This window comes from Anastrepha ludens, chromosome 6, assembly GCF_028408465.1.
Source record: "Anastrepha ludens isolate Willacy chromosome 6, idAnaLude1.1, whole genome shotgun sequence".
In the NCBI taxonomy this organism is placed as follows: domain Eukaryota; kingdom Metazoa; phylum Arthropoda; class Insecta; order Diptera; family Tephritidae; genus Anastrepha; species Anastrepha ludens.
In genome coordinates, this window is record NC_071502.1 from 92,813,991 (window position 1) to 92,838,822 (window position 24,832).

The following is a 24,832-nucleotide window of genomic DNA, read 5'->3' on the forward strand; positions in this document are numbered from 1 at the left end:
AATGTTTGCCTTTGGCCTTTTTCCACTTAATCGAAATAAGAAAAAAATTGTGTAATGCAAAATTTTAAATTTTATATAAACTTATTTAATATTTTTTGAAGATTTTTTTCTTCTAATGTTTTTTATAAAAAATGTATGGTTTGAAAAATTTTATAATTTTATAATTAATTATAATATGAAAAATGTTATAATTTTTTTCAATTATATCTTTTTGGTAATTTTTTAAATATTTCATGAAATAATTTTTTTTGAACTTAATTTTCTTTTTTAATTTTGTACAGAGTTTATATAAAGAATATTGAATACTTTCTGTTTCTAAAATTTATTATTTTATTTTTTTATGAAAAATTTTTCATTTTATAAAAACATTTTTTTAATGTTTTATTGAAGAATTTTTTATGAAATATTTTTTTTTAAGAAAAATGTTCATTCGAAATTTTTTATAATTTTTTTAATTACATTTTTTGTTCGTTTTGAGAAATATTTTATTAAAATTTTAGAGTTCTTATTTGAACAATATTAAATACTCTTTGCTTCTAATCTTTTTTTACTTAATCTAAAAATTAAAAAATTTGTTTAATGAAAAATTTTAGATTTCATATAAATTGATTCAATGTGTTTTTGGAGATTTTTTAATTAAATTTTATTTTATAAAAAATTTTTAGTTTTCATACATGGTTTTGCTAATTTTGTGAAATTTGTTATGAAGACTTTAAAATTTGTACGTGAAAAATATTAATTCCTTTTTATTTTTAATATATTTTTTACTTAATTTGTTATTAATTTATTAATGAAATTGTTTAGATTTTATATAAAACTAGCTGTACCCGGCGCACGTTGCTAAGCCAACAACTAAAGTAAATTTAAGAAAAATAGCTTTAAAGAAAAATCAGTACACAAATATTCAATTCATTTTAAACCATTAACCATAAACAAAATCAATAATGTTTATTTCGAAAAAATCGGTTGAACGGGGCAGAAGTTGCTACTCTGCAGCGCCACCTGGTGGCGAGTGGCAGCAATGAGCATATTCTCCAAATCTTTTCCGTGGAAAAATACATATATGTATATACCAATTTTTATAATAATCGGTCCAGTAGTTTTTGAGTTCATCGAAGACATACAGACAAACATCCATTTTTATATATAAAAAGAGAAGATGATTTAATATTTTCTCACTTCATTTTTTTTTTAATTTTTTAATGAAAAATTTAGATTTTATAAGAGTTTTGAAATATTTTATTGAAGAGGTTTTACGAAAGTTTTGTTTCAATGAAGAATATTTCGTTTTCAAATGAAGAATTTTAAGTTAGTTTTGCTTTTATTGTCGACTTTAATTTTGATCCGAATTTGTAAGTTCGGTTGACACCACCTCAGCAAGCTTAGTGTTCTTCGTTCGGCGAAAGATAGTCAAAGTCAAAATAATATTTTACTGGTATACAACTTAGTCCACTTGTTATCTGTAGCTGACCCTAGAGAATAATGTAGCCAGAAAATTTCAAGTGCAATTTGTGAATCAATCTACTGGAATTACACAGATCCACCAGCATTTGCGTGACTGGACTAAATTTTGATTGCGTTCCTACCTCAACGTCCACAATCACTTTGTGCGCCATTATTGCATTTCCTTTCACTTATTTTTTATGAAAAAAACAATTCTGCAGCAATCTTGCTTTCACCGGCTGAGCGCTGGCAACAAATTGAATTAAATATTTCAGCAAGAAAAAATGTTGCGCACCAAAGCGCAATGCTCAAATAAGATTTCACTCCAGCTGCAGCGCGTTGGATCAAAAATTAATTTCACTATTCTTAATGCGAGTACGCAGTTGCACACACCTACATTTGCGTTCGTATGCTTGCACTTATGCAGAAGTATGCACGCAGGTATGTCAGCAGTTTGGCTATGTAAGCAAAATCTATTCATACTTTTGCTGCTGCTTTGCTTAATTTTGTGGCAAGGTATTCCAGCTGAGCAGTGCACGGAAATTTACTTAAGCGCGAACACTCTTACATATGCGTGTATATATGTGTGAGCTTATACATATGTATGTACTGAAGTGTATGTATGCGGGACAGTAGAACTTTTTCACGCAAATACCAAGCATCCTAAAACTCGCAGCAATGCATTTCGCTTTCTCGCACTCCTTTTGTTAGTGTGTGTGTATGTGTATATCTATGCATGAGTGCCCACCTGCGCACTTCGAAAATTTACTGCATTTTGCACGCCCTTTCATTTTCTTTACCTCCTCACTTGCTCCGTTTCTATGCCAGTTAAGTGTTGATTTACAGTTTAACTTCCTTTTAAATGAATGTAAAGGCGCGCGCATGTGTGTGTGTGTGTACTTGCGCTGCTTTTGCTTTGTCTCATTATCATCACTCTCATCACCATTATAATTTGCAAATGCACGCAATTTTCCAGATTTTAACGCCCTCGTTATGTTCAAGCACTCTATCTATATAATTAATGATTGTTGGTGTGAGTTTGGCATCCTAAAATGCTGCAACAGTACTTTGCTAAAAACCGCCAACGTGCGGCAAAATGGGGAAAAACGCAGGCAGCGCTGGTAAGGCAACTAAATTACGACAAATGCAGCGAAATGCTGAGGCATACTGAGAAATGAATGTTTATGCATCTGTGTGTGTGTGTGTGACCAGGAGCTAAGGTTCTTTGTATGTATGTGAGTACTTGGATTTATTTTGAAATCAAATGCATAAAATGCATTCATTAGGCAGGAGAGCTTTTGGAGGGGCAAGCGCGATTGCACTATCTGCACTTAATTACATATTTAAGTGAATATTATATGAAAGTACTTTATTACTTCCTATTCAAAGCTTCTAAGAAATCATTTTGTCTTAAATATAACTCGTTTTCTTTACAAATTTTTTTGGAGTTGTATATTTGTTTGCATCAATTCTTTCTATTTTTTTTATAGATCTTAAATATTGTGTTAGTCATACGTCATTTCTCAAACACTTTTTTTTTTGTGGGACTAATTTTTACTTCAATAAAAAAAAAATTACTTTGAACGATAAATTGAAAGTGGCTCCCCATGGACATCAGCTCCTACTCAACCACCATCCATGCGACTGCTCGTACAAATAGCTTAAATGTTGGAAATGGTTCCGATTCCAAAACAATTTCACTCAACTTTCACCACAACACTGCCAAGTTTTTCGGGCTAAGCTTAATGAAACGAGTGGTAGGTTTTGAATATAATTCATATTTTTTTATAATCAAAGAAGGAATCACAAAATTGATCATCCAATTTAATTTTTGAATGCATTTCTTACAAAATAAAAAAAAAATATTTTGCGTGACCGAAATCTTTATTTTGACCTTTACTCGCCCCATGCAGCTGTTCACTGTTCAGAAGTCTCAAATATGGATGACTTACGACACCATTTGTAAAATTATTATTCTTCCCATAGGCTGATTCATTTTGCTCCATCTCCAAGCATGAAAATTTATGCAAAGTTTTTAAATATCCGACTAATTTCCATCAAAATTCTTTCTATTCAAAATGTTTAGAAAATTGTGAGTATGCCGTGGTGCGTACACGCTTTCTGGCTATTTGGCCGAGCTCCTCCTCCAATTTCTGGTGTGCGTCTTGAAGTTGTTCCACAAATGGAGGGAACTACAGTTTTAAGTCGACTCCGCAGGTAGATATTTTTTTAAGAGGAGCTTTTGCATGGCAGAAATACACTCGGAAATTTGCCGTTGCCTGCCGAGGGGCGACCGCTATTACAAAAAAATTGTCTTCATTTTGGTCTTTCACCGAGATTCGAACCTATGTTCTCTCTGAACTCCGAAAGGTAGTCACGTACCAACCCATAGCCGGTGGCCACCGTGAAAATTATGAAATTACTCTAAACCTTTCAAAATCCTGAAATTTACCTTTTTAAATAAATATAATTCTTTTTTTGTTGTAATATTTCTAAACGACTTTAAAATTTTTATTATATTAGTTTGCCTCAAACATTTTATTTTAATTTTTTTTCTTAAAAGGTTGAATAGTAAAAACACTTATTCTTCTTCTTCTTAATTGGCGCGATAACCGCTTACGCGATTTTGGCCGAGTTTAACAAAGCGCGCCAGTCGTTTTTTTCTCATGCTAACTGGCTTCAATTGGACACACCAAGTGAAGCCAAGTCCTTCTTCACCTGATCTTTCCAACGCAGAGGAGGCCTTCCCCTTCCTCTGCTACCACCAGCTGGTACCGCATCGAATACTTTTAAAGCCGGAGCGTTTGTATCCATTCGGACGACATGACCCAGCCAACGTAGCCGCTGGATCTTTATTCGCTGCGCTATGTCTATGTCGGCGTAAAGCTCATTCAGCTCATCGTTCCATCGTCTGCGATATTCGTCGTTGCCAACGTGCAAAGGTCCAAAAATCTTACGCAGAATCTTTCTCTCAAACACTCCAAGCGTCGCTTCATCGGATGTTGTCATCGTCCAAGCTTCTGCGCCATACGTTAGGACGGACATGATGAGAGTATTGTAGAGTGTTAAAAATACTTATTATACAAACTAAGTAGTAGTTTTACCTGCATGGCCTTTGGGCTGATTGTCGCGAATATTATATGGAATATGTCTAAGTACAAAAAATATCAGTTAGGTAGTGTGATTTAATTTAAAAAAAGAAGTTATTTTCTTTTATTCCGCTTGAAAGTTTTCAGATACCTTAAAAACCTGTAAAAATATCGACGCATAGAAACAATGATACGAGATTGTAAACAATTTCCTCATTTGAGCGATTAAAAAATTACTAAAAGAAAAGAGAAGAAGAGAGATTTTGATATTTAAAAACAACCATGTATTTATGTAAATATGGATGGAAGTTTTTACTACTGAAAAGTGTGTTTTGAACTCTTCGGGAATTTATCGGTTTTTCACGATAAAGGTAAAGCCAAGTTTACCCCATTCTTGAGGGATATTTGATCGAAAATGCTTAGCATTAGTGTAGAAACGTTGCAATCTATCTATCCATAGTACCCATATTTTGCCCATAAATCCATTTTCAGAATCTGCCAAACAAAACTAAATCATTTATATTGTCCTGAGTATTCAGATCGAATGAAATGTGCTCCTTAATCTGTCCTATCAATGATCTGGTACTATTTTTTTCACAGAGGCGGTACTGCTATGTTAGGTGCAATTAGAGTGTAAGATTATCCACTTACCTGGGGCACAAAGGACCCTGAGATCGAAGTGCAAACATGAAATGTAATCATAATTGATAACCATAGCCAACCTAACTTCATCGTCCATTGAAATTTCCATGAAAACTTTGCTTCATCTCATCAAAAACCAATCAAAATTTACATGAGGCGAGAATTTTAAAATTTAAGTTGACTAAGAAAAACAGAGTTCCAAGAACAGTATAAAGAAAGCCACGAAGAGTAAGCTCATTCCATCCACTTTACTGTGCGTCTTGAATGTGACTTACACACCAAGCCAAGGCAAAGTGAAGAGTGGCAGGGCTCAGACGTACTAAAATAAAGCCGTGAAGGTAATACGAGTATTGATTTATTTTTGCATTTTCAAGGATATAAAAAATATTTGTGTGTTTGTTTTATTTATTGATACCTAATTCTATTTTTCCGTTCTTCTTTCACCAAAAATAGCATTTCCGAACCAGCAAACTAAGCAAATTAAGCTCTTCTGCACTCCAGCTTTTTAAAAATATTGGATGAATAAAAAACGCATTTGACGTGGAAAGCAAAAGTCTTGCAGTCACAGAAGTACATTCAGATTGGTGATCTGAAGTACCCACTCAAATTGATTTCAAAGCATTTATATCTAATTGGAAGGCGATTGCATGGAATAAAGGGTATTATTGTAATAAAAAAAGGATTATTCTTCAGCTTATTTGAAATGCACCTTACAGAATTTACTTCGACAGTAAATGATGGCAGGTCGCTAGCCCTGAGCTTAGAATTTCTCAAATGCTTACCGCTGGTACTCGTATATCTTCTACTTTAGGACTATATGAAACTCCCACGGATGGTTAAATTAAGTCAGGCCATATCTCGGTCCTGAGTGCGGCTAGGCTTGGTCAATGTTTAATGGTAAATTATGATTGAGTGAAGGCACCACCCATTTAGTTTAGTTAGAAACAACAGATAGGTGAGAGGATAAATGTACGGGGACAACCGTATAAAGGCAAAGTCACTCATACAATTTTTTCTGAAGCAATATTACTATAACTTGGTTGATACTTGCTAACCACTTGCGCATCCACATTGGGGTCAATTATGCATGGTTTGGTCAGGAAAAAAAATGTTTTTGAAGAGTAAGTTTGTAAAGGACCTCTTTTTCTTGATTGGCGCGATAACCACTTAGCGATTTTGGCCGAATTATATATATATGTACTATTAGCGCGTACACCCTTTTTGGGTGTTTGACCGAGCTCTTTCTCTTATGTGCGGCGCGCGTCGTAATGTAGTTCCACAAATTAAGGGACCAACAGTTTCAAGCAGACTCGGAACGGCAGACATTTTTTATGAGGAGCTTTTCCATGGCAGAAATAAACTCGTAGGTGTGCCATTGCCTGCCGACGGCTGACCGCTATTAGAAACAGCTTTTTCTTCATTTTGCTATTTCACCGAGATTCGAACGTACGTTCCAATTATTCTGGTCTAAATTTGCAAAGACTACTTTTTGAATACTTTTCTTCTTACCTTCTACAGTACTTCTTTAAAAAGAATTATTTTTTGTTTCTTTTTTGTATGAAAATTATTTTCAGTATAATCAGTAAATTCACACATTTCTCTAGAAAAAATTTCAAATTAATTAATTTTTTTAGAATTTTTTTTTTTTCGTAATAGGAAATCGTTTTCAGTATAGTCCATAAATGAAAACCTCTTTTTTGGCCTTCAACAATTATTGCTTAAAAAAAATTTTTTAATTTTTTTAAATTAATTTTGTGTAAGTGTAAAAATAAAAAAATGAAAAATAAATGCAGACTTTTTCCCCTTTTTTAATTATTTCTTAAACCCAAAAAAAATACGCTTTGATGTCCTTTTTTCGGTTTTCCTATGTTTTTTTTGTCATTTTTTTGTAAAAGAAAATTCTTATCAATAAAGACCATAGTTGGACCCTTTTTTCTAACTACTCCAATTATTTCTTCAAACAAAAAATATTTAGAATTTTTTAAAATTTATTTTGTATAAAAATACAATAAAAGTGGAACATTTTTTAATTTCTTTAATTATTTCTCACAAAAAAACTTTGTACAAATTTCTTTTCAGATTTGTTTGTTTTTATAAAAAAATGTCCCTAATATACAACCAACGACAGTTCATTCTTTACTTATTCAATTATTTCGGACACAAAAAACAAAAGAATTTAATTCAATTCAATCAATTTTTTTTATTTTTTTGAGGAAAGAAAATGGTTTTGAATTTTTGCCAAAATTTTTTTTTTTATTCCTCCAAAGTACACAATTTTGGAAAACAAAAGAATTTAAATTCTTTTTTAATTTTTTAATATTACAAAAAAAAAAGTTTTAAATTTTTCCAAAAAAAATTATTATTTTTTTTCCATTATTTCTCAAAAAGTTTTAATTATTCGTCCAAAGTACAAAATTGTAAAATCAATGAATTTCTTTGATCACTTTTCTTATCAAAGTAAATTACCTTCAATATAGTCCGTCCATAAAAGTGCACCTTTTTATTTATCTTTATCTAATATTTCTTCAAAAAAAAAAATTGTTAGGGTTTTTATATCATTTTTTTAAGATTTTGTTTCTTTGCTTTTTAATTTGTTTCTTAATTTTCTTACATTTTTTTTATTTCCTCAGAAATTTTTTTTTAAATCGAATTACCTCTACCATCATTCACTTCAGTCTCAATTAACCAACGAACAATAAAAGCAACTCAATACAGTAAGCTCGGACAAAGGCACAAAAGATTTTGCGAAAAAATTAAAAAATATGTGAATTGCCTTGCCCTCCATTTTTCTTCTCTGACCCATTTAAGTTGCACACCATTTGCTTTAAAATAGTCAAATAAAAAACAAATGTGCACAAAGACAAAAAACAATGCAATAAAATTTTGAGAATCTAATATTTCACGCAAAAGCATTTTTACCCTCAGGGTTTTGTCTCTGTTCGTTTAATTTCTTTTGCGTTTTTTCGTTTTAACTTTACTTTCATTTCAACGTTGCTTTCATTTGCACAAATTCATTGCTTTTCTTACAGGCAAAGCAGGCACTTTGAACTATGGTCATATTTTGTAAGCACAGTCAAGTTAAGCAAAAAGTTTTTGTAGTTTTTTAATTCGTTTTTTTAACACACTGTCGCTTTTTCGTTCTGACTTTTCGCAAACAATGCGCAACCTTGAGTTTTTACAAAAGCCGTTTGTGATTGTTATTTTTTATAATTCTAATTTTCTTCCTGTCCTTTTCTTTTCCGCTTTCTTCTACATTAAAAATTGCTGCTTTGCCTTATTCTCCAACCACGCCTACTTTTTTGGCAACTTTCTTCACTTCCAACAAAATTTAAAATATAGTTTCTTTATTTGTTCTGTTGGCGCAAAACAAATAAAAAGTTGAAATATGTTTTCTTCGCTCGACACACCGTACATTGGAGAATTGCAATTTGTCTTGAGTTTAAATTGAAAAATTCTGCACATATGCAATAACAACAATAAAAAATTATTAAGCAGCCAAACTGAGTAGCAAAAGAAAAATAAAGACAGCAAACCAACTCAACAGCGCTGCATCGACACTTGCCGAAGGCGAATTGCAATGTAAAGTGCGACGTGACGTATGAGTTACGTGCAGGCAATGCGTCCATTCTCAAAGGGAAACGCAGAACGTACATTTTTCAAAAGTAGCACAACTAAAAATTTTTCAAAATCGAGTTCCTCACATTTTTGCTACGCATACTGCGTAATTCTACTATTTTGTATACAACGAAGATCAGCTAATTCTTTGCTGTAAATTCCTTTAAAAACATAGTTATGTTTCTCCGCATGTTATACCAGATGGGATTGTGTTGCAATTTTTCTTTAACAGTTTGCGACAAAATCAAGTATTTTGAGTTATGTTTTTTTCCGGAAACTATGGACACTGCTACTTTATTACTACCTCGGTGGCATGTTGCGTATACGCCACGTTGTTCGGTTGTGCGAACGAATGGGATTATAAACTATTGCAATATTTTTTTAATTTTTTTTTTGTTTTTGGGAAAGTAAGAAGAAGTGAGGAATAACTTTAAAAATCCATAAAAAAACTCTTTGTTGACATGTCGCTGTGACTAATTTGGGGAAAGAGCCAATAGAAACGTATTGCCATGAACTCTCTTGCGTAACGCACGTTAACTTTAATAGAGTGAGCCACATGCATGGTATGTAGGTCAAGGAATATGAGCAAATATGGTGATCATGCCTGTTTCGTATTAATTGCGGCCAATTAGGAGTCAACAAAATGTGTTTTAGCTTATGGGAATTTATCTTTAGTAGAATCGGATATGAATTGAATTCGAAGCTTTCCTGAATTGTACAGTAGATGACAATTAATTAATTTAACGAATTAATAGGTTTGCGGTCGCAAGTCATAAGAGAAAAATTATTAATTGTGCGTCTTGAGGTTGGCTTGATGAAATACTACACTCTTCCTTTCTGCCAATTCTGAGCGCCTGCGGTCTATAGCCTGCTGTAATGTGGGCAGTTGCTGTAGTAGAGGTTGTGATAGTAAAAGTTCGAATTGAGTGTTTGGCTTCATGGAGTCAGCTCAACGTGCATGAATCCCTTCCAAATTCACCAAACACACAGCTCAGCCGAATCGGGGATCAGAAATCGGTTTGTGTTGGCTCATTGCAAGTTCACTACGAACTTTTCCAGCTGCTGATCTTGCGGGCGAGCCATTTTTCATTACTTATTACTATTTGCTTAAAAAATGGAGCGTTTTCGTTTCATATTTCAGCAAAGAATCGTAGATGGCAATTTGGATCGAAGTGCTCCTTTGCGTTAACTTCTGTGGCACCCACACATAGAGCTTCTCCAAATTATGCAATAACATTAGAAACTAATATAGAAGATAGCCAGATGTATTCTTTAGAATTATACATGAAGTATATCTGGAAAACTATTTACAAATATAATTGCAACAGACTCCCACACAAACTAACACAAGGCATCTTAAATAAAAATGTGTTTTGGCTTAAACGTCTGAACGACATGGGAATGGAGTTCGGTCTGAAGTTTGAAGAAAACATCACTTCTATAGACTGGCAAGATCGCTGTGTGCAACTTCTTACCGAAATGAAAGTAAAAGATATCAACATGGCAAGGCAAAAAGCACAGTCAAGCGCGAAGCGAATTTATAAACATTTAGACTACTCAAAAGGGGAATCATATATTAAAGAAGATATGCGGCTAGCTGATATTACGACATTTTTCAAAGCAAGATGTGGTTTACTGAAGCTAAATGCAACTACGTATGGAAATGCTCAGAAAATATGCACCCTCTGCAATTTAAACGAGGAAGAAAATATGCAGCACTTCTTAGGAAGATGTCCGGTACTGAAGGAGATCAGAATAAAATACCTAAACGCAGCGAAGCTAAATGAAGCAGAAGTAATAGATATACTTAATTGCCACAATTGGAAAATACTAACTTGCTTTATATACTCAGCCTTACGCTATAGAAATTTTCTTATTGCAGAGTTAAATTTTTGATTAATTTTTGAGTTGTGACAGACAACATTGTTATTGCCACAAATTTATTATTTCTTCCTTTATGTATTTATATGTATATTTAAACAAATTATTGTAAAAATTATTGTAATGTAAGATGAAATATTTATAAATAAATAAAGAATTACTACTAATACTACATAGAGCTTTTCCTTGAATTTATTTTGATCTAAATAATACCTGGTTAAATATCAGTCCCCTATCAATCACATAAGCGCTCAAATGCGGGATAGTCTTCTCGATCCCAATAATTTTATCAACATTTTCGACGATTTTCTTACCAACACAAACTGACCTTTCAACGTTTATACAAGCGGAACAAAATCATTGGAATTATCGCTTTGCTGTTGCTTTCGATACTCTATTTGGTCCAAAAATTGATTACCTCCTTTGATCGCTTGCTCCGACTTTCCATCCTGTCAAGAGTGATACCGAATAATTTATTGAAATTTCACTTTTCTTACCACCAACTTGGAAGGCTGCAACACGCAGCTGGTTTCGCTTCAATATACTCAGATACGATGGTTAAATCGTGAGATAAATGTGACTCACGAAAAATATATACTCGAAAGTGCTCAGAGGCTTTACTTTATCTAGTATTTAAATCTGCATGACCAGTATGAATCTCAGTGCAAACCTAAGCTCAATTCTATACAATATGCAAGTATTGCGGAAGCAGCAAGATTCCTTTGCAGACTTGGCGAGCACACGATAAGGAGACTGTGCACGGATCGATCATCAGAATACAAACGAGAAAGGGTCAAACCATACGCTTTTGGACTTATTATAAAGAAGACAAAACGACTCAAGCGATAAAGTTACTGGAATCAATACAGACAACGCTCGTTTTCGATCATTTTCATCACCCAAGAAAATAATTGAATTTCTTAACTTCACTCCAGCGGACTTGAAACCAAATTAGTATAATTTAAAGTGCAGATATCCCACTTTCAACTTACTCCAACAGCTGCACCTGCACACGTATAATTAAATTTTCATGATATGTATGTATGTATGCATAAAATATCATTCCTCTCTGTATGAAATTAATTCAGAACTGAAAGCAACTTTTTTAATTCGCTTTTATTTTAATTTAATTTTATGCACCTGACGCTGTCATGCAAGCACTACTGACCCGCTGGCATAGTAAAGCTCTTACGTTGCAGCAAAGAAACATTCACGCACATATACAAGCACGCATACTCACGTATGTGTGGGTATGTAGAACTTCTTTATTGGCCAACTGTGTCTGCAATGGACTTCAAGGCCCATAGCGCAAAAGCTGCAGCTGTGGCAGCTACAGATTCAACTATAGCCACTAGGGATTCTTTCTGCTTGCCAAAGTCACGCTGAAGTCACTTGTTATTATTATTTATAATGCATACGATTTTCATTTTTATTTTTTGCAACTTTTTTTATATATTTCAGACTATTTTTAAGCGTCTCCATGGACAAAAGAGTGAAATTGCGCTGTACGCTTGTATGAGTACTCGTTATGGCATTAAACAGAATGTGTGTCAGCATCACTTACATATGCACACACACACATACACACATATGCAGCATTGTAGTTTTGCATAACCGAGAGCGCAGCATATGCTGAATATCCTTGCTTGCTTGCTCAGCCAGTTCGTTAATGTCAACTCTAATAAAAGTTAAGCACCACAAAAATGAGACAACAATGAACAGAAATATTCTCATATGCGCAGCTTATGCTAGTAGCTGTTATGTGGAAAGCAGATTACATTAGCTTTGGTGTGCATGTATGTATTCAGTTGTATGAGTGTGTGTGTGAATATGTAAGCTGCCACAAATAGATACTTTGATTAGCTTCACAGGAGTGGAAAGGAATTTGTCGCAAGTGGTATGAGCAGCAGGTAAAGAGTTGCAAACGAAAAGTTTTTTAACAAAAAAAGAGTTTGTTCAATTGTACACAAAACTAAAATAATAAAAAAAAATTTATTGTACACGAAACTAAAATAATTAAAAATAATTACTGCTGGCAGTAAAAGTAAAATAAACTGTGACAGTAAAAGTTATCCAGAAAATATTTTATATGTTCGTGAAACTATTGATTTTATATATATAGCAAATCTACATACTCAGCTTTTTATTTAAAAAAAAAAAAAGAAAAAAATAAATAAAACACTTCTGTAAGGTGTTTGGCCGAGCTCCTCCTCCTATTTGTGGTGTGCGTCTTGATGTTGTTCCACAAATGGAGGGACCTACAGTTTCAAGCCGACTCCGAACGGCAGATATTTTTCTTATGAAGAGCTTCTTTATGGCAGAAATACACTCGGAGGTTTGCCATTGCCTGCCGAGGGGCGTCCGCTATTAGAAAAATGTTTTTCTTAATTTTGCTTTCACCGAGATTCGAACTTGCGTTCTCTCTGTGAATTCCGAATGGTAATCCCGCACCAACCCATTCGGCTACGGCGGCCGCCAGCTTTTTATTTTACCATCAATTTAATTTTTGAAAGGACTTAATAGGACTATGAATAAGTTCGTGCGGTTTTTTTTCGAAATTTGAAACTTTATTGACGTAAAATGGTTACAAATTTAATATTCAAAATATTGTCCATCGCTTACTACTACTTTTTCCCATCTTTCTGGCAATTCACGGATTCCCTTTGTGAAAAATTCGGTCGGTTTTGCCGCAATCCACGAATCGATCCATTTTTTGACTTCATCGTAATTACGGAAGTGCTGGTCAGCCAGGCCATGTTGCATCGATCGGAAGAGATAGTAATCGGATGGCGCAAGGTCTGGACTATACGGCGGGTGGGGTAGGACATCCCATTTGAGCGTTTCTAAGTATGTTTTGACCACTTGTGCAACATGTGGCCGAGCATTGTCATGTTGCAAAATAACTTTGTCGTGTCTATCGGCGTATTGCGGCCGTTTTTCTCGCAGTGCTCGGCTCAAACGCATCAATTGTCGTCGGTAGACATCCCCCGTAATCGTTTCATTCGGTTTCAGTAGCTCATAATACACAACACCCAGCTGGTCCCACCAGATACACAGCATAACCTTCAGGCCATGAATATTCTGCGCCGACGTCGATGTTGAAGCATGGCCAGGGTATCCATACGTTGCCCGACGTTTTGGATTGTCGTAATGGACCCACTTTTCATCGCCAGTCACAATTCGATGCAAAAAACCCTTTCTTTTGTGCCGTTGAAGCAGTTGTTCGCATGCCATAAAACGGCGTTCAACGTCTCTTGGCTTCAATTCATACGGCACCCAATGGCCTACCTTTCGGATCATTCCCATGGCTTTTAAACGTTTGGAAATGGTTGATTGATCAACTCCCAAAGTTTTTGCAACCTCTTCTTGCGTTTGAGCCGGATCTTGATCGAGCAATTCCTCCAATTCGGTATCCATGAACTTTGGCGGCGCACCCTCGCGTTCTTCGTCTTCCAAGCCAAAATCACCACTTTTAAAGCGTGCAAACCACTTCTGGCACGTTCGCTCAGATAGAGCATGCTCACCATAAACTTCCACCAAGATACGATGACTTTCGGCTGCTTTTTTCTTCATATTAAAATAATGAAGAAGAATTCCCCGCAAAAACACATTATTTGGCACGAAATTCGACATTTTCAAGTGTGGTAAAAATATTGTTGTTTACGCTTCAAATAAAAAACTTATACTGACGTTTGTGCCTTACGACAGTAGCTCTCCAATGAATGTTTGGAAATGTGGATCGATGGAATAATAATCAAGTTACGCCATCTGTTGTAAAACCGCACGAACTTATTCATAGTCCTATTAAAATTTTCAAAGGATCAAATTTTTCAAACAATTGTTTTAAATAGTTATGCTCAAGCTATGATATTAGTACAGATATCAAACGAAAGATAATCTAGTTAATTTAATTTGAGAAAAAAAATATATAAATATATTTCAAAAGTATGTACTCGTAGTAATAAAAACCTCAACTTCGTTCTACTCGCTGTTTTATAAGAACTTAAAAAAATAGTTGAACTTTCTTCCCATGAAATAAGATATACGCAGTGGATGCTCCTTATCATTCACGTGACCTATGTAATACAAACATGACGATACCTGCGAGCAGCTCTCTAGTTGGTGCATTAGAGGTTGTCTGCCGCATGCAAGCGCTGTTCGTTCAAAATCAGTATGTGGCTCAACAAATCATTAACACTAGAAGGGTCGCGTATCTAACTACACCTTCAAAGACCGCAGCCGTCAATTTGACGGTATTAGAGATTCAATCAGAATGCACATGAAATTATTGTATATTTCGCTTTGAAATTAAACAAAAATATTTAAAATTTTATTTTTATTAGTAGTTACAAATTAAGGATAGCAAATAATATTTTTTTAAAATCTTGTATACATTTACCACAATCAGCATTTTTACATATTGTGCAGTTTTCACAAGTTCTATTTTTTTTACATTTATGATTGACTTGACATTGCCGCCTCTTATTGTTTGTAGTAGATTGTTCACTTGTTTCAAAATTACTTTCCTGCCTTTGAGTCGTAGCTGAAGTAGTTCTTTTTTTCAAATACTCTGCACGTAGATCGTTCACTAATTGTAAGATAAAATCATGCCGAGAAATATTTATTCCCGCAACTTTTCGGTACAGAATCCATGAGTTTATAGCTGCTAACTCAAGTATACTGTAAAAAACATGAATGGGCCATCTTCGTGTTCCAGCTCTTACGGTGTACTTTCGTGCTATTTGGTCAATGATGTCAACACCAAACTTCGTTTCATTATAAAATTTTACTGTCTCGGGAAGCTTTTTCCGATCAACTCCTATGCTCACATTTGGATGCAAAGTACTCAAAATATTAACATTTTCTCCTAGTTTTCCTTGATAGACAGTAAGAGTTGTATTAGTCTCTGATTTCAGTATAAACGATTAATATCGTGTGGTACGAATATTTTTACAAATTGGTGGTACTTCTCGTCTTGCACGCCGCATTGTTCCAACAATACTAGTCTTTTCGACCATTAGTTTTTTAGCCAGATTTATCGACGTAAAAAAGTTTTCAGTGGTAACGTTTCGCCCTTTTTTGAAATAGGGTTGTACTAGTTTCAAAACCACATGTTGGGGTAATGAAATATCGTTCGGACCGTTTTCGTCTTTTCCTAGATAAGGGAATCCACCACATAGATACATACTCTCGACATCCACCAGCAGCCAGAACTTTATGTCAAATTTATCCGGTTTGTTTGCAATATATTGTAAAAATGGACAGCGAGTTTTTGATGGAAACAACTGCTCATCGACTGTCAAATTTTCTCCAGGAATGTAACACATTTGACAATTATCTATAAATTTCTTCCATATGTCAGAAATCATTGCAAATCTATCATTAGCTAAACGAACAGAACGCGTGCTTCTCATATCAAATCGTAAGTATTTCATAATTTCCTTGAATCTATTTTTACTCATAGTCTTATTGAAAACGGGTGGCCCCCAATCTTCAGACCACAAGATATCCAAATCAAGGTGGCTCATGTTGTCGGCTCCACGAGCATAAATCAAAGCAATAAAGGCATCTAGTTCGTCTAGAGATAAGTTTCAAGTTTCATTTTGACTCTTGTCATGTGCTTCCTTTTCAGTACATTCTTTTATACGTCGAAGAATGTACTCATCAATCAATAGCCTCCACGCAGAAATTGGTTTGTTATTTTCAATATATCGCTTGGCGTATGGAGTAGGTCCTGAGATTTCTCTAAGTATATTTTGCTGACTGCAACGTCCTACTTCAAAAGCGTGCCGTCACTTGCTATCTGTAGTATACCGAGTTCTGGCCCCGAAGTTGTCCTAGATGAGCGTCCACCGCGCCCTGTTCGTCCGCCACTAATTGATCTACGAAAAATCCCTCGACCTCTGCGCAAATTTACAGTAAAAGTGTTACCTGTATCAGGGAAATCTGCTTCGGAGTCGTCTGATGAAGAAGTGACCTGCTCCGTCTGAAATTCTGCATCAAGGTTTTCAGAGAGATTCATTGATAAATCGTCAAAACTCTCATCACCTGATACATCTTCTTGTGTATCACACAATCGCGACAGTTCTTGTTGTATTTGGGAAGTAGTGAGACAGCGATGCATTTTTATAACCCTCTAAAATATACCAACGTTTACAGTGGAGAAGAAGCCAAGCAATAAGAACTTACACAGAATTCAAATACGAAATCACGACTGCCCACTAAAAAACACCAACGACTACTGAATACGTTTTTCTCATTTTTTAGTTTTTTACTCTCTGCTTCCCATTTCTCCGATTCCAATTGAACACCTGTTTTGCTCTCTTTCTCGCTCTCAATTTTGTCGGTTTGCATTGAATGCAACAACAATTTCTGTCAGTCTGCATAACAACGACTAAGTTTAATGTAAACAAGCAAGGCAATAACAAGTTACACAGAATTTAAATTTGAAATTAAACGGATACTTAGTTCGTAGAAAGCATTCTTCTTCTTGATTGGCGCGATAACCGCTTACGCGATTTTGGCCGAGATTAACAAAGCGCGCCAGTCGTTTCTCTCTCGTGCTAACCGACGCCAATTGGACACACCAAGTGAAGCCAAGTCCTTCTCCACCTGATCTTTCCAACGCAGAGGAGGCCTTCCTCTTCCTCTGCTACCACCAGCTGGTACCGCATCGAATACTTTCAAAGCCGGAGCGTTTGTATCCATTCGGACGACATGACCCAGCCAACGAAGCCGCTGGATCTTAATTCGCTGCGCTATGTCTATGTCGTCGTAAAGCTCATACAGCTCATCGTTCCATCGTCTACGATATTCGCCATTGCCAACGTGCAAAGGTCCAAAAATCTTACGCAGAATCTTTCTCTCGAACACTCCAAGCGTCGCTTCATCGGATGTTGTCATCGTCCAAGCTTCTGCGCCATACGTTAGGACGGGCATGATGAGAGTCTTGTAGAGTGTTAATTTTGTTCGTCGAGAGAGGACTTTACTGCTCAATTGCCTACTTAGTCCAAAGTAGCACTTGTTGGCAAGAGAGATTCTACGTTGGATTTCAAGGCTGAAAGCATTGTTTTCTACTATTATCGCTGCCGTCAAATTGACGGTATGCGGTCTTATTAGGTCAAATTGACGGCTTTGGTCTTTCTAGTGTTAAGCAGTTAAACATTTAGTCAGATAAGTCCTAGAACAAACTGGGGTGCCATAGTAATAGTGTGCGAGCAACTGAAAAAGCTTCTATATTTTCAAAATATATTCCGATCTTCTCAACGTGCGTGTACTCGTATACTCATACTCATACTCATGATGAAAGCCCTTATGACACCAATCCCCTAATGCCTCACCTAACACCAGTCTCTCTCTCTGGTCCACATTCTATGAAACATCAGATGGCCTCAATGAACACTTGACAGTTTCACTGACTTTCGCGGGGTATAAATGCGGCAAAAATTATCAAGAATTCACACAAATATATAAACAAAATATTTTCCAATTTTTTTCTGAATCGGAAAATAATAAATTCTTTACTCTTTTGGAAAAGTGTTAGTTGACATTCATCTCAAGTTAAATGCAGTTCGTTGACTTTAAGAAACCATTTCATAAAAACTAACGCAATAATGCAGAGCCATTTATGAGAACTCCGAACTGGCAGAGCTTTACAATGATAACATCAGTGACCCAATCACCCCCAACGCCCGATCCTATCACTCCTCCTATTCTCCATATTCTGGACGACGTCATGAGCCAATTTACCATGCGCAAACGTGACATCGTATGGAGTTTGACCACACATCTTGAGCACCTGGATATCGGCAATAACATTTGCCCCTTCGCTCACAAACTCACTGACATAGAAATAAAGGCGGACAGACTAATCTCGCTGGCACTCACTGTAGGACTGGAGGTCAACATAGCCAAGGTGAAGGCTACGAGAGTCAACCACAATAATGCGAGAAACATTTTGGTAGACGGGTACACGGTGGAATTTGTCAAAAGCTTCTGCTACATCGGCAGACGGCGGAACAGAAGAATATGCCAACTGCAATCTTAGCAATACAAGGGTGGCGTTCGGTCGAACGCATACTCGTATAGTATAGATGAGCTCGCTAATCATGGTGCGACTCAAGATATTATAAAGTCGCTTTGCCGAGGGTAGCGCGCAAAATGAATGATAGTATACATACAATTTACTACGACTATCCAGCGACTATCTGTGGCGATTTTACACTGAAGATGCTTGTATAGCGTTTTTCAATAGATGCGCTTCAACTTTTTTCCGATAGGGAGGGTGAACGACACAATATTTTTTATTTTTCGCTTGTCATTTGTAAACTTCATTAGTATACATTTTATCATGGAACGCTACACACTTGAGCAACGATTGCAAATCGTGCAAATTTTTTATGAAAATAATCGTTCTGTTGCTGCTACTTTAAATCCAAATAATTCCAAAAAATCATCTTCAGTGATGAAGCTCACTTTTGGCTCAATGGCTTTGTCAACAAGCAAAATATGCGTTACAGGGCAGAAAGCAATCCACACGTGATTCATGAGGCACCGTTGCATCCCGAAAAAATCACTGTTTGGTGCGGTTTACATGCCGGCGGCGTAATTGGCCCATATTTTTTCGTTGACGAGAACGATCGCCACGTTACTGTGAATGGAAATCGATACCGCGACATGATACACGATTATTTTTGGCCGCAATTGAATGGTATGGACTTAGACGACATGTAGTTTCAACAGGACGGGGCCACAAGCCACACAGCACACGTTACAATTGATTTGTTGAAGAGTAAGTTCGATGAGCTAATAATAGAAGGGCGCGGAAACAACCAAGATTTTACATAGTATATTAAATTGGCGACAATGAGCAGGGCAAGAAATAAGAACCCCATCGAAAGCATTTGCACAATTTCTGTTTAAAATAAGAGGATAGTATGATTTTCAGAAATTTAGAGCTTAGTTCTGAGGAAGAAGAATAGCTAATATAGATTAGGATAAGAAGTTTCTTCAACTGCCTATAAGCAGCAACGTTGCAACATCACATATCCTGATGAGGCACTAGAACTTACTGAGGTGACTTGACATTTATTCACCAAAAGGCAGCGCACAGATTACTTAAGGAACTTTCAAACCATAATTTCGTTTAGAAATTTTTTCATCGGTGCCCTGCCCAGTTAGTTCCTATGCCAAACTTTTTACTCCTGTGACATCGTAACCAATTATCCCTATCGTCGTAATATGAATGTGTATATGAGTATACACGTAAAAGCGACCAAAAGACGGTCCTTTTGACGAGTTCTGCTCAAACGCAAACAAACACATAATTTTTAGCTGCATTTCTAGCTCAATGTGAGGCACTCGCCTCCCCATAATCATTATTTACGACACCACTTTTGCGCCTTAGCCACAAGCTCGTGCTGCGTAGTTTTCATTTTCAATGAAAACCCACTCTTCTCCTCAGCCATTCCCATTTTCTTTTCACTTTTCCTTAAACAAATTTGCTCGCTCTTCTTCTTCTTTTAACATACCAATTGCTTATGTTTCCACTTTGACCCAACATGGCCACGAACAACACTCGCAGTTTCTTGCGTAATTCTGTTCACGCTGCTGTTATGCAAATTAACCAGAATTTTATGGGCTTTCAGTGTTTCTTTGAAACTTTTACAATTAATTAAAAATTTCCTCACTAACTTTTGCTACGCACTTGCATACAAGGCAACTGCGCTACTATAGTCTGATAGAGGACTCCCTGCAGGTAGTTTCACTTTTTTGCTCTTTCCCAAATCTCTTTGGTTTTTTTTTTAGCGACAACAAGTCAAAAACTGCACTCTGGCTTTTATTTTACGCCTTTTTATTTAACGTCCTTCTTATTTTTTATTTGTGTGTTTGTTGTATGCATCATAGTTTTCCTTTCCGAAAGGAGTAGTGCAACTAAGTTTTGTGTAAGAAAATTCTGCATTCGAAATTCAAAGTAGTGTCTTTTGCGTTGAGCGCATGAATTTATAGTTGTTGCTATTATTCGTAAATTTTGTTTGTGGGTGCTTCTTTCGACCTCCAAGTTTATGACTTGCAGGCGCTTAAAACTTTTTCGGCGTACTTTTTTCAAATTACTTTGCATGCGAGTGTGTGTGTGTGTGTGATACATGACGTTGAGCTGCACATTGTTTGGCTGAATTTACCAAACTTTCGCCTTCAAGTCGCCGTAAAGTATGCTACTAAAAAAGAACGCTCATCTTTTCATATTTAAGTATTTTTTATTTAATTAAATAGCTGACAATTAATTTGAGGTATTCATGGGCCAAATTTAAGTGGCTGTCAACGGGAAAAACTTTGCGCACTTAATTGGGTTTGATTAAGAAAGAAAAAACTGAATTAAAGTATGTCGGAACAAGCGCGACCGGTTAAAGGAAGATAAGTGTGTCAAGAGAAGGAAGGTATATGCAGTTGGAAAAATGGTAGATGGTAGGTATCGATACTAGTCGTGAAGAACGTGAATTTATTTGCAACTCATAAAAGGAAAGAAAATGAAGCTGGACTTTAGTAAAGGTAACTCAGGGACCCACTTTTCACTGTCCAAAATAGAAGCTCAAATAGGAAAATTACTTTTAAGGTGCTGATTACCGTTAGTGCTTGGAGAACTATGATTTTAAGGCAAGCATTTATATATCCCAAGCGTTAAACAGCATCCATAGAGAATTAAGAATTAAGAATCACATCAAAGCTGGTTCATTTGATGATGCTTACGCCGAAAGGTATGAAAGGAAGACTTTCTATACAACAAAATATGACCAGCTCATTTAATATCAACAGCGAAGTAAAACAAGCTGATGCCTTTTCAAAAAACATCTTCAATCTAGTTTTGCATTATGCATTAAATACTTCACGAGGTAGGGGCATCTATTCTCCCGCTCCGTTCTGACCATAGCATACGCTGACGATATAGCCTTTGTCGGCCGTGGTAGACGCTACCTAGACAACATCTTTATAGCGATAGAGAGAAATAATCGAGTTTGGTAGGGCTGGCAATAACCATAAGCAAAACCCACTATTTGAGGATCTCAAAAGTGTAGAGCAATATATCTGGCGTTATTCACATCGAAGACTTCAGTTTTGAGAGCTTGTCCAAATTTACATAGCTTGGCGTACTCATAAGTAACGACAACAGTATGCAGGACTATATATTTGACAGGATAAAGAGGGCGGATCGTGCATACTATACCAACATAAATCTCCTGAAATCCAAATCTCTCTTACGTTAGTGCACACTCGATATTTATAAATCGCTCATTCGACCCGTGTTGAGCTAAGGCGCTGAAATTTCGAGCACGAATTTTGCAGACGAGGAGCGCCTGAGAATATATGAGCGCAAAACATTGCATAAAGTATTTGGCCCACTACGTAAGAAAGAGGAAGAGTACAGAATCCGGCACAACAATGAGCTGCTAAGTTTCTGCAATGGTGATTGTACGACGCAGCAAGTCGCAACGCACCAGACGGGCAGGTAACGTCGTCCGCATGGATGATGGATGGCCACAAAACCCGCTGCTAGACTACAATCCTTTATGACAGGTCACAAAGAAAATTGGTTTCATATCGTCACCAAGAACTTAAAAAAATTAAGCGTCAACAACTAGAAATCTCTAGTGTTGGCTCGTGTTGAATGGAGGGAGATTGCTGAGGCTGCTAGAGCTCACTCCGGGCTGTAACGCTAATAGATGATGATGATGACTTATATATCTTAATATCTGCTTCCTTACTGCGAATGAGTAAAGCTTCCCAGTATATTAACGCTCTCAAGCCACCATCCAGGAGCCGAGATGAATTGCTCAAGAAAAAGAAAAAAGTGGTACCTTCGCTCTCAAGTACATACAAGATTTGAGTTATAAAGAAGATTTTGCCACCAAGTACTGTCAACTATTCTGGTAGCTTCATAAATGGCTCTCAAGAATTTACATGGACTTCACCCACACGGGCGCGTACAGACACAAATTATTCAACTCTCCGGTTGGCTTGGATTGGAGCTAAGCGCCTACATATAAGTGCAGCAGCTATAATGATGAAAATATGTCCACTATTTTCCAGTATTAATGGAATGCTGCTTTGATCCAACCGTCTGCTTATGGCAGTTCTCTCTTAGTGAAAAAACCACCGCTAAACGATTGATTGATGGACTTCCCCAGAAAATGGGTGCTGGTTATTTGTGCAGCAGTATTAGCTGTTACCCATAAAGAAATACATAAAACCATGATCCACCTCAAATTATATGGATTTGGAAAAATCTTCAAGTTTAAAACGGTCATACTCCCTTAAGACCGAGCATTCAACTTCTGATGCATCAAAAACGCAGACAGGACTTCGATAAGCAATGAATAAAAGGCCTTCACAAGGAAAACTCATGGACAAAATGCCTCAATTTCATGTTTAGTTTTTAAAAGCAAACCGCTATAGAAAAATTATGCAGACAGTTCTGAGAAATCGAAGCTGCATTGCTATCTTAAATAAGTAAGAGAAAATGAAAAGATAATTACGTATGTGTTTTCTTCGATTTGTGGATGACCGTGAATTCCGAGTGAAGGCTTTCACCACAATTAACACGCTGAGTGCCATGTGAGTCCAGGTTGGTCTCACAGTGCGAAGAGACTTTCAGGCCTCGTGGTGACACTTGGTCTCACGGTATAATGTGTGAGATTTCGGTTTGTGCTGATGCAGCTGCTTCATAGAGGCTATTTGTAGTAGTGTATTCACGCCATACTAGAGCCATGTTATTGTTTATGCTGCTTGGCCTATGGGTATGAGACCAATGTGGCATCATATGGCCTATTCAAAAAGTGATTAAAATTAACGGATTGTTTTACTCGTCTAGGTTTTATTTATATTTGTAGGGAGAAATAATAGCTTTTGGATACAGTTTTTGATTAAAATAAACTTATTAGTTACAGCGAATTCTAAATATGTTTACATCAATTCATTAAGAAAATAAACTCACTTCAAGTAATATACATTAACATTTTTACATCAATTTATTGAATTTTGTGTTATTTTATGGCAGTCAAAGAAACATTGAAGACAATAGTATTTTTCACATGCTACGCATTTCAATGTGGTTTGCGGTGTTTTCCTGGTAGCCAGTTCTCAACCCGACTCTTCAGCTATTCTTTTGTAGCATATTATACACCGACGGCGCTTTGATCGACCAAGATCTTCCAATCTATGAGCTTTTGGTTCTGGTACGTCCAATTCATGATCCTTTTCGAATAAACTTTCAACAATTTTTTCCTTGAATTCCGTTATTGATACCTTTTCATTGGTTACTTCTTTATAAGCCACAAAAGCATTCACTAAAGCCGTTCCTGTTATTAGTTCTATGGCAAGTTTCCTATACCATTTCAAAGAACGGCAAAGACAGGTATTGTAAGATTTCATTTGGTCAGATATATCTATGTAGGATTTGTATTTGTTATATTCAACTACATTTTTTGGTTTCACTACTTCTCGTTGTCTTTGTTTTACTTTTATCATTTCTTCCCCGTACTTCGTACTTAGGACAAGAACGTCTCTTTTGTCTTTCCACTTTTGAACCACAATACCTTCCTTAGATTCCATGGATATACATTCTCCTATCTTCAGTTTTCTTTGAATTACGTCTCTTGGATTAAATTTTCGGTTTGATCGCAGAGTACCAATCAAATGTGTTTTACGTTGCAGTAAAGTATTTGCCAAACTAACAGACGTATAATAGTTATCTGTACAAAGTGTACGACCCTGATCAAGTAGTTTTTCCATAAGGTCCATGACAACTTTAGATGGTACAATCATGTTTTCATCCTTCGACTTTCCACAGTATACCTTGAAATCATAGGTATACCCGTATTCCAAGCACAGCTTGAATAGTTTAATTCCAAACTTGTGTCTTTTATTTGCAATATACTGGCGGAACTTTAGTCTTCCGCGAAAGGGTACAAGTGTTTCATCGATACAGACATATTCAGATGGAATAATACGTTGCTGAAATGATTCCCGAATTTTTTCAATTAATGGTGAAAGCTTATGTAACCTATTTTCTGTTAGATCCTCATTATTGTTTGAAATGCAGCATTTTCAGCAATAATTGAAAACGATTTCTTGGCATTATGCTGGGCGAGTAATTCTGATAAATCGAC

General features: G+C 36.0%; 1 protein-coding gene across 1 annotated transcript in view; it reads right to left on the reverse strand.

Moving 5' to 3' along the window:
* LOC128867177 (uncharacterized) overlaps nt 1-16,794 on the reverse strand; it is an 84,069-nt gene extending 67,275 nt beyond the window's left edge. Inside the window, exon 1 of the mRNA XM_054108271.1 lies at nt 16,602-16,794. Within this exon, the coding sequence (XP_053964246.1) occupies nt 16,602-16,794 (193 nt within the window). The remainder of the gene's footprint in view (nt 1-16,601) is intronic.
* Between the last annotated feature and the right edge of the window lie 8,038 nt (nt 16,795-24,832).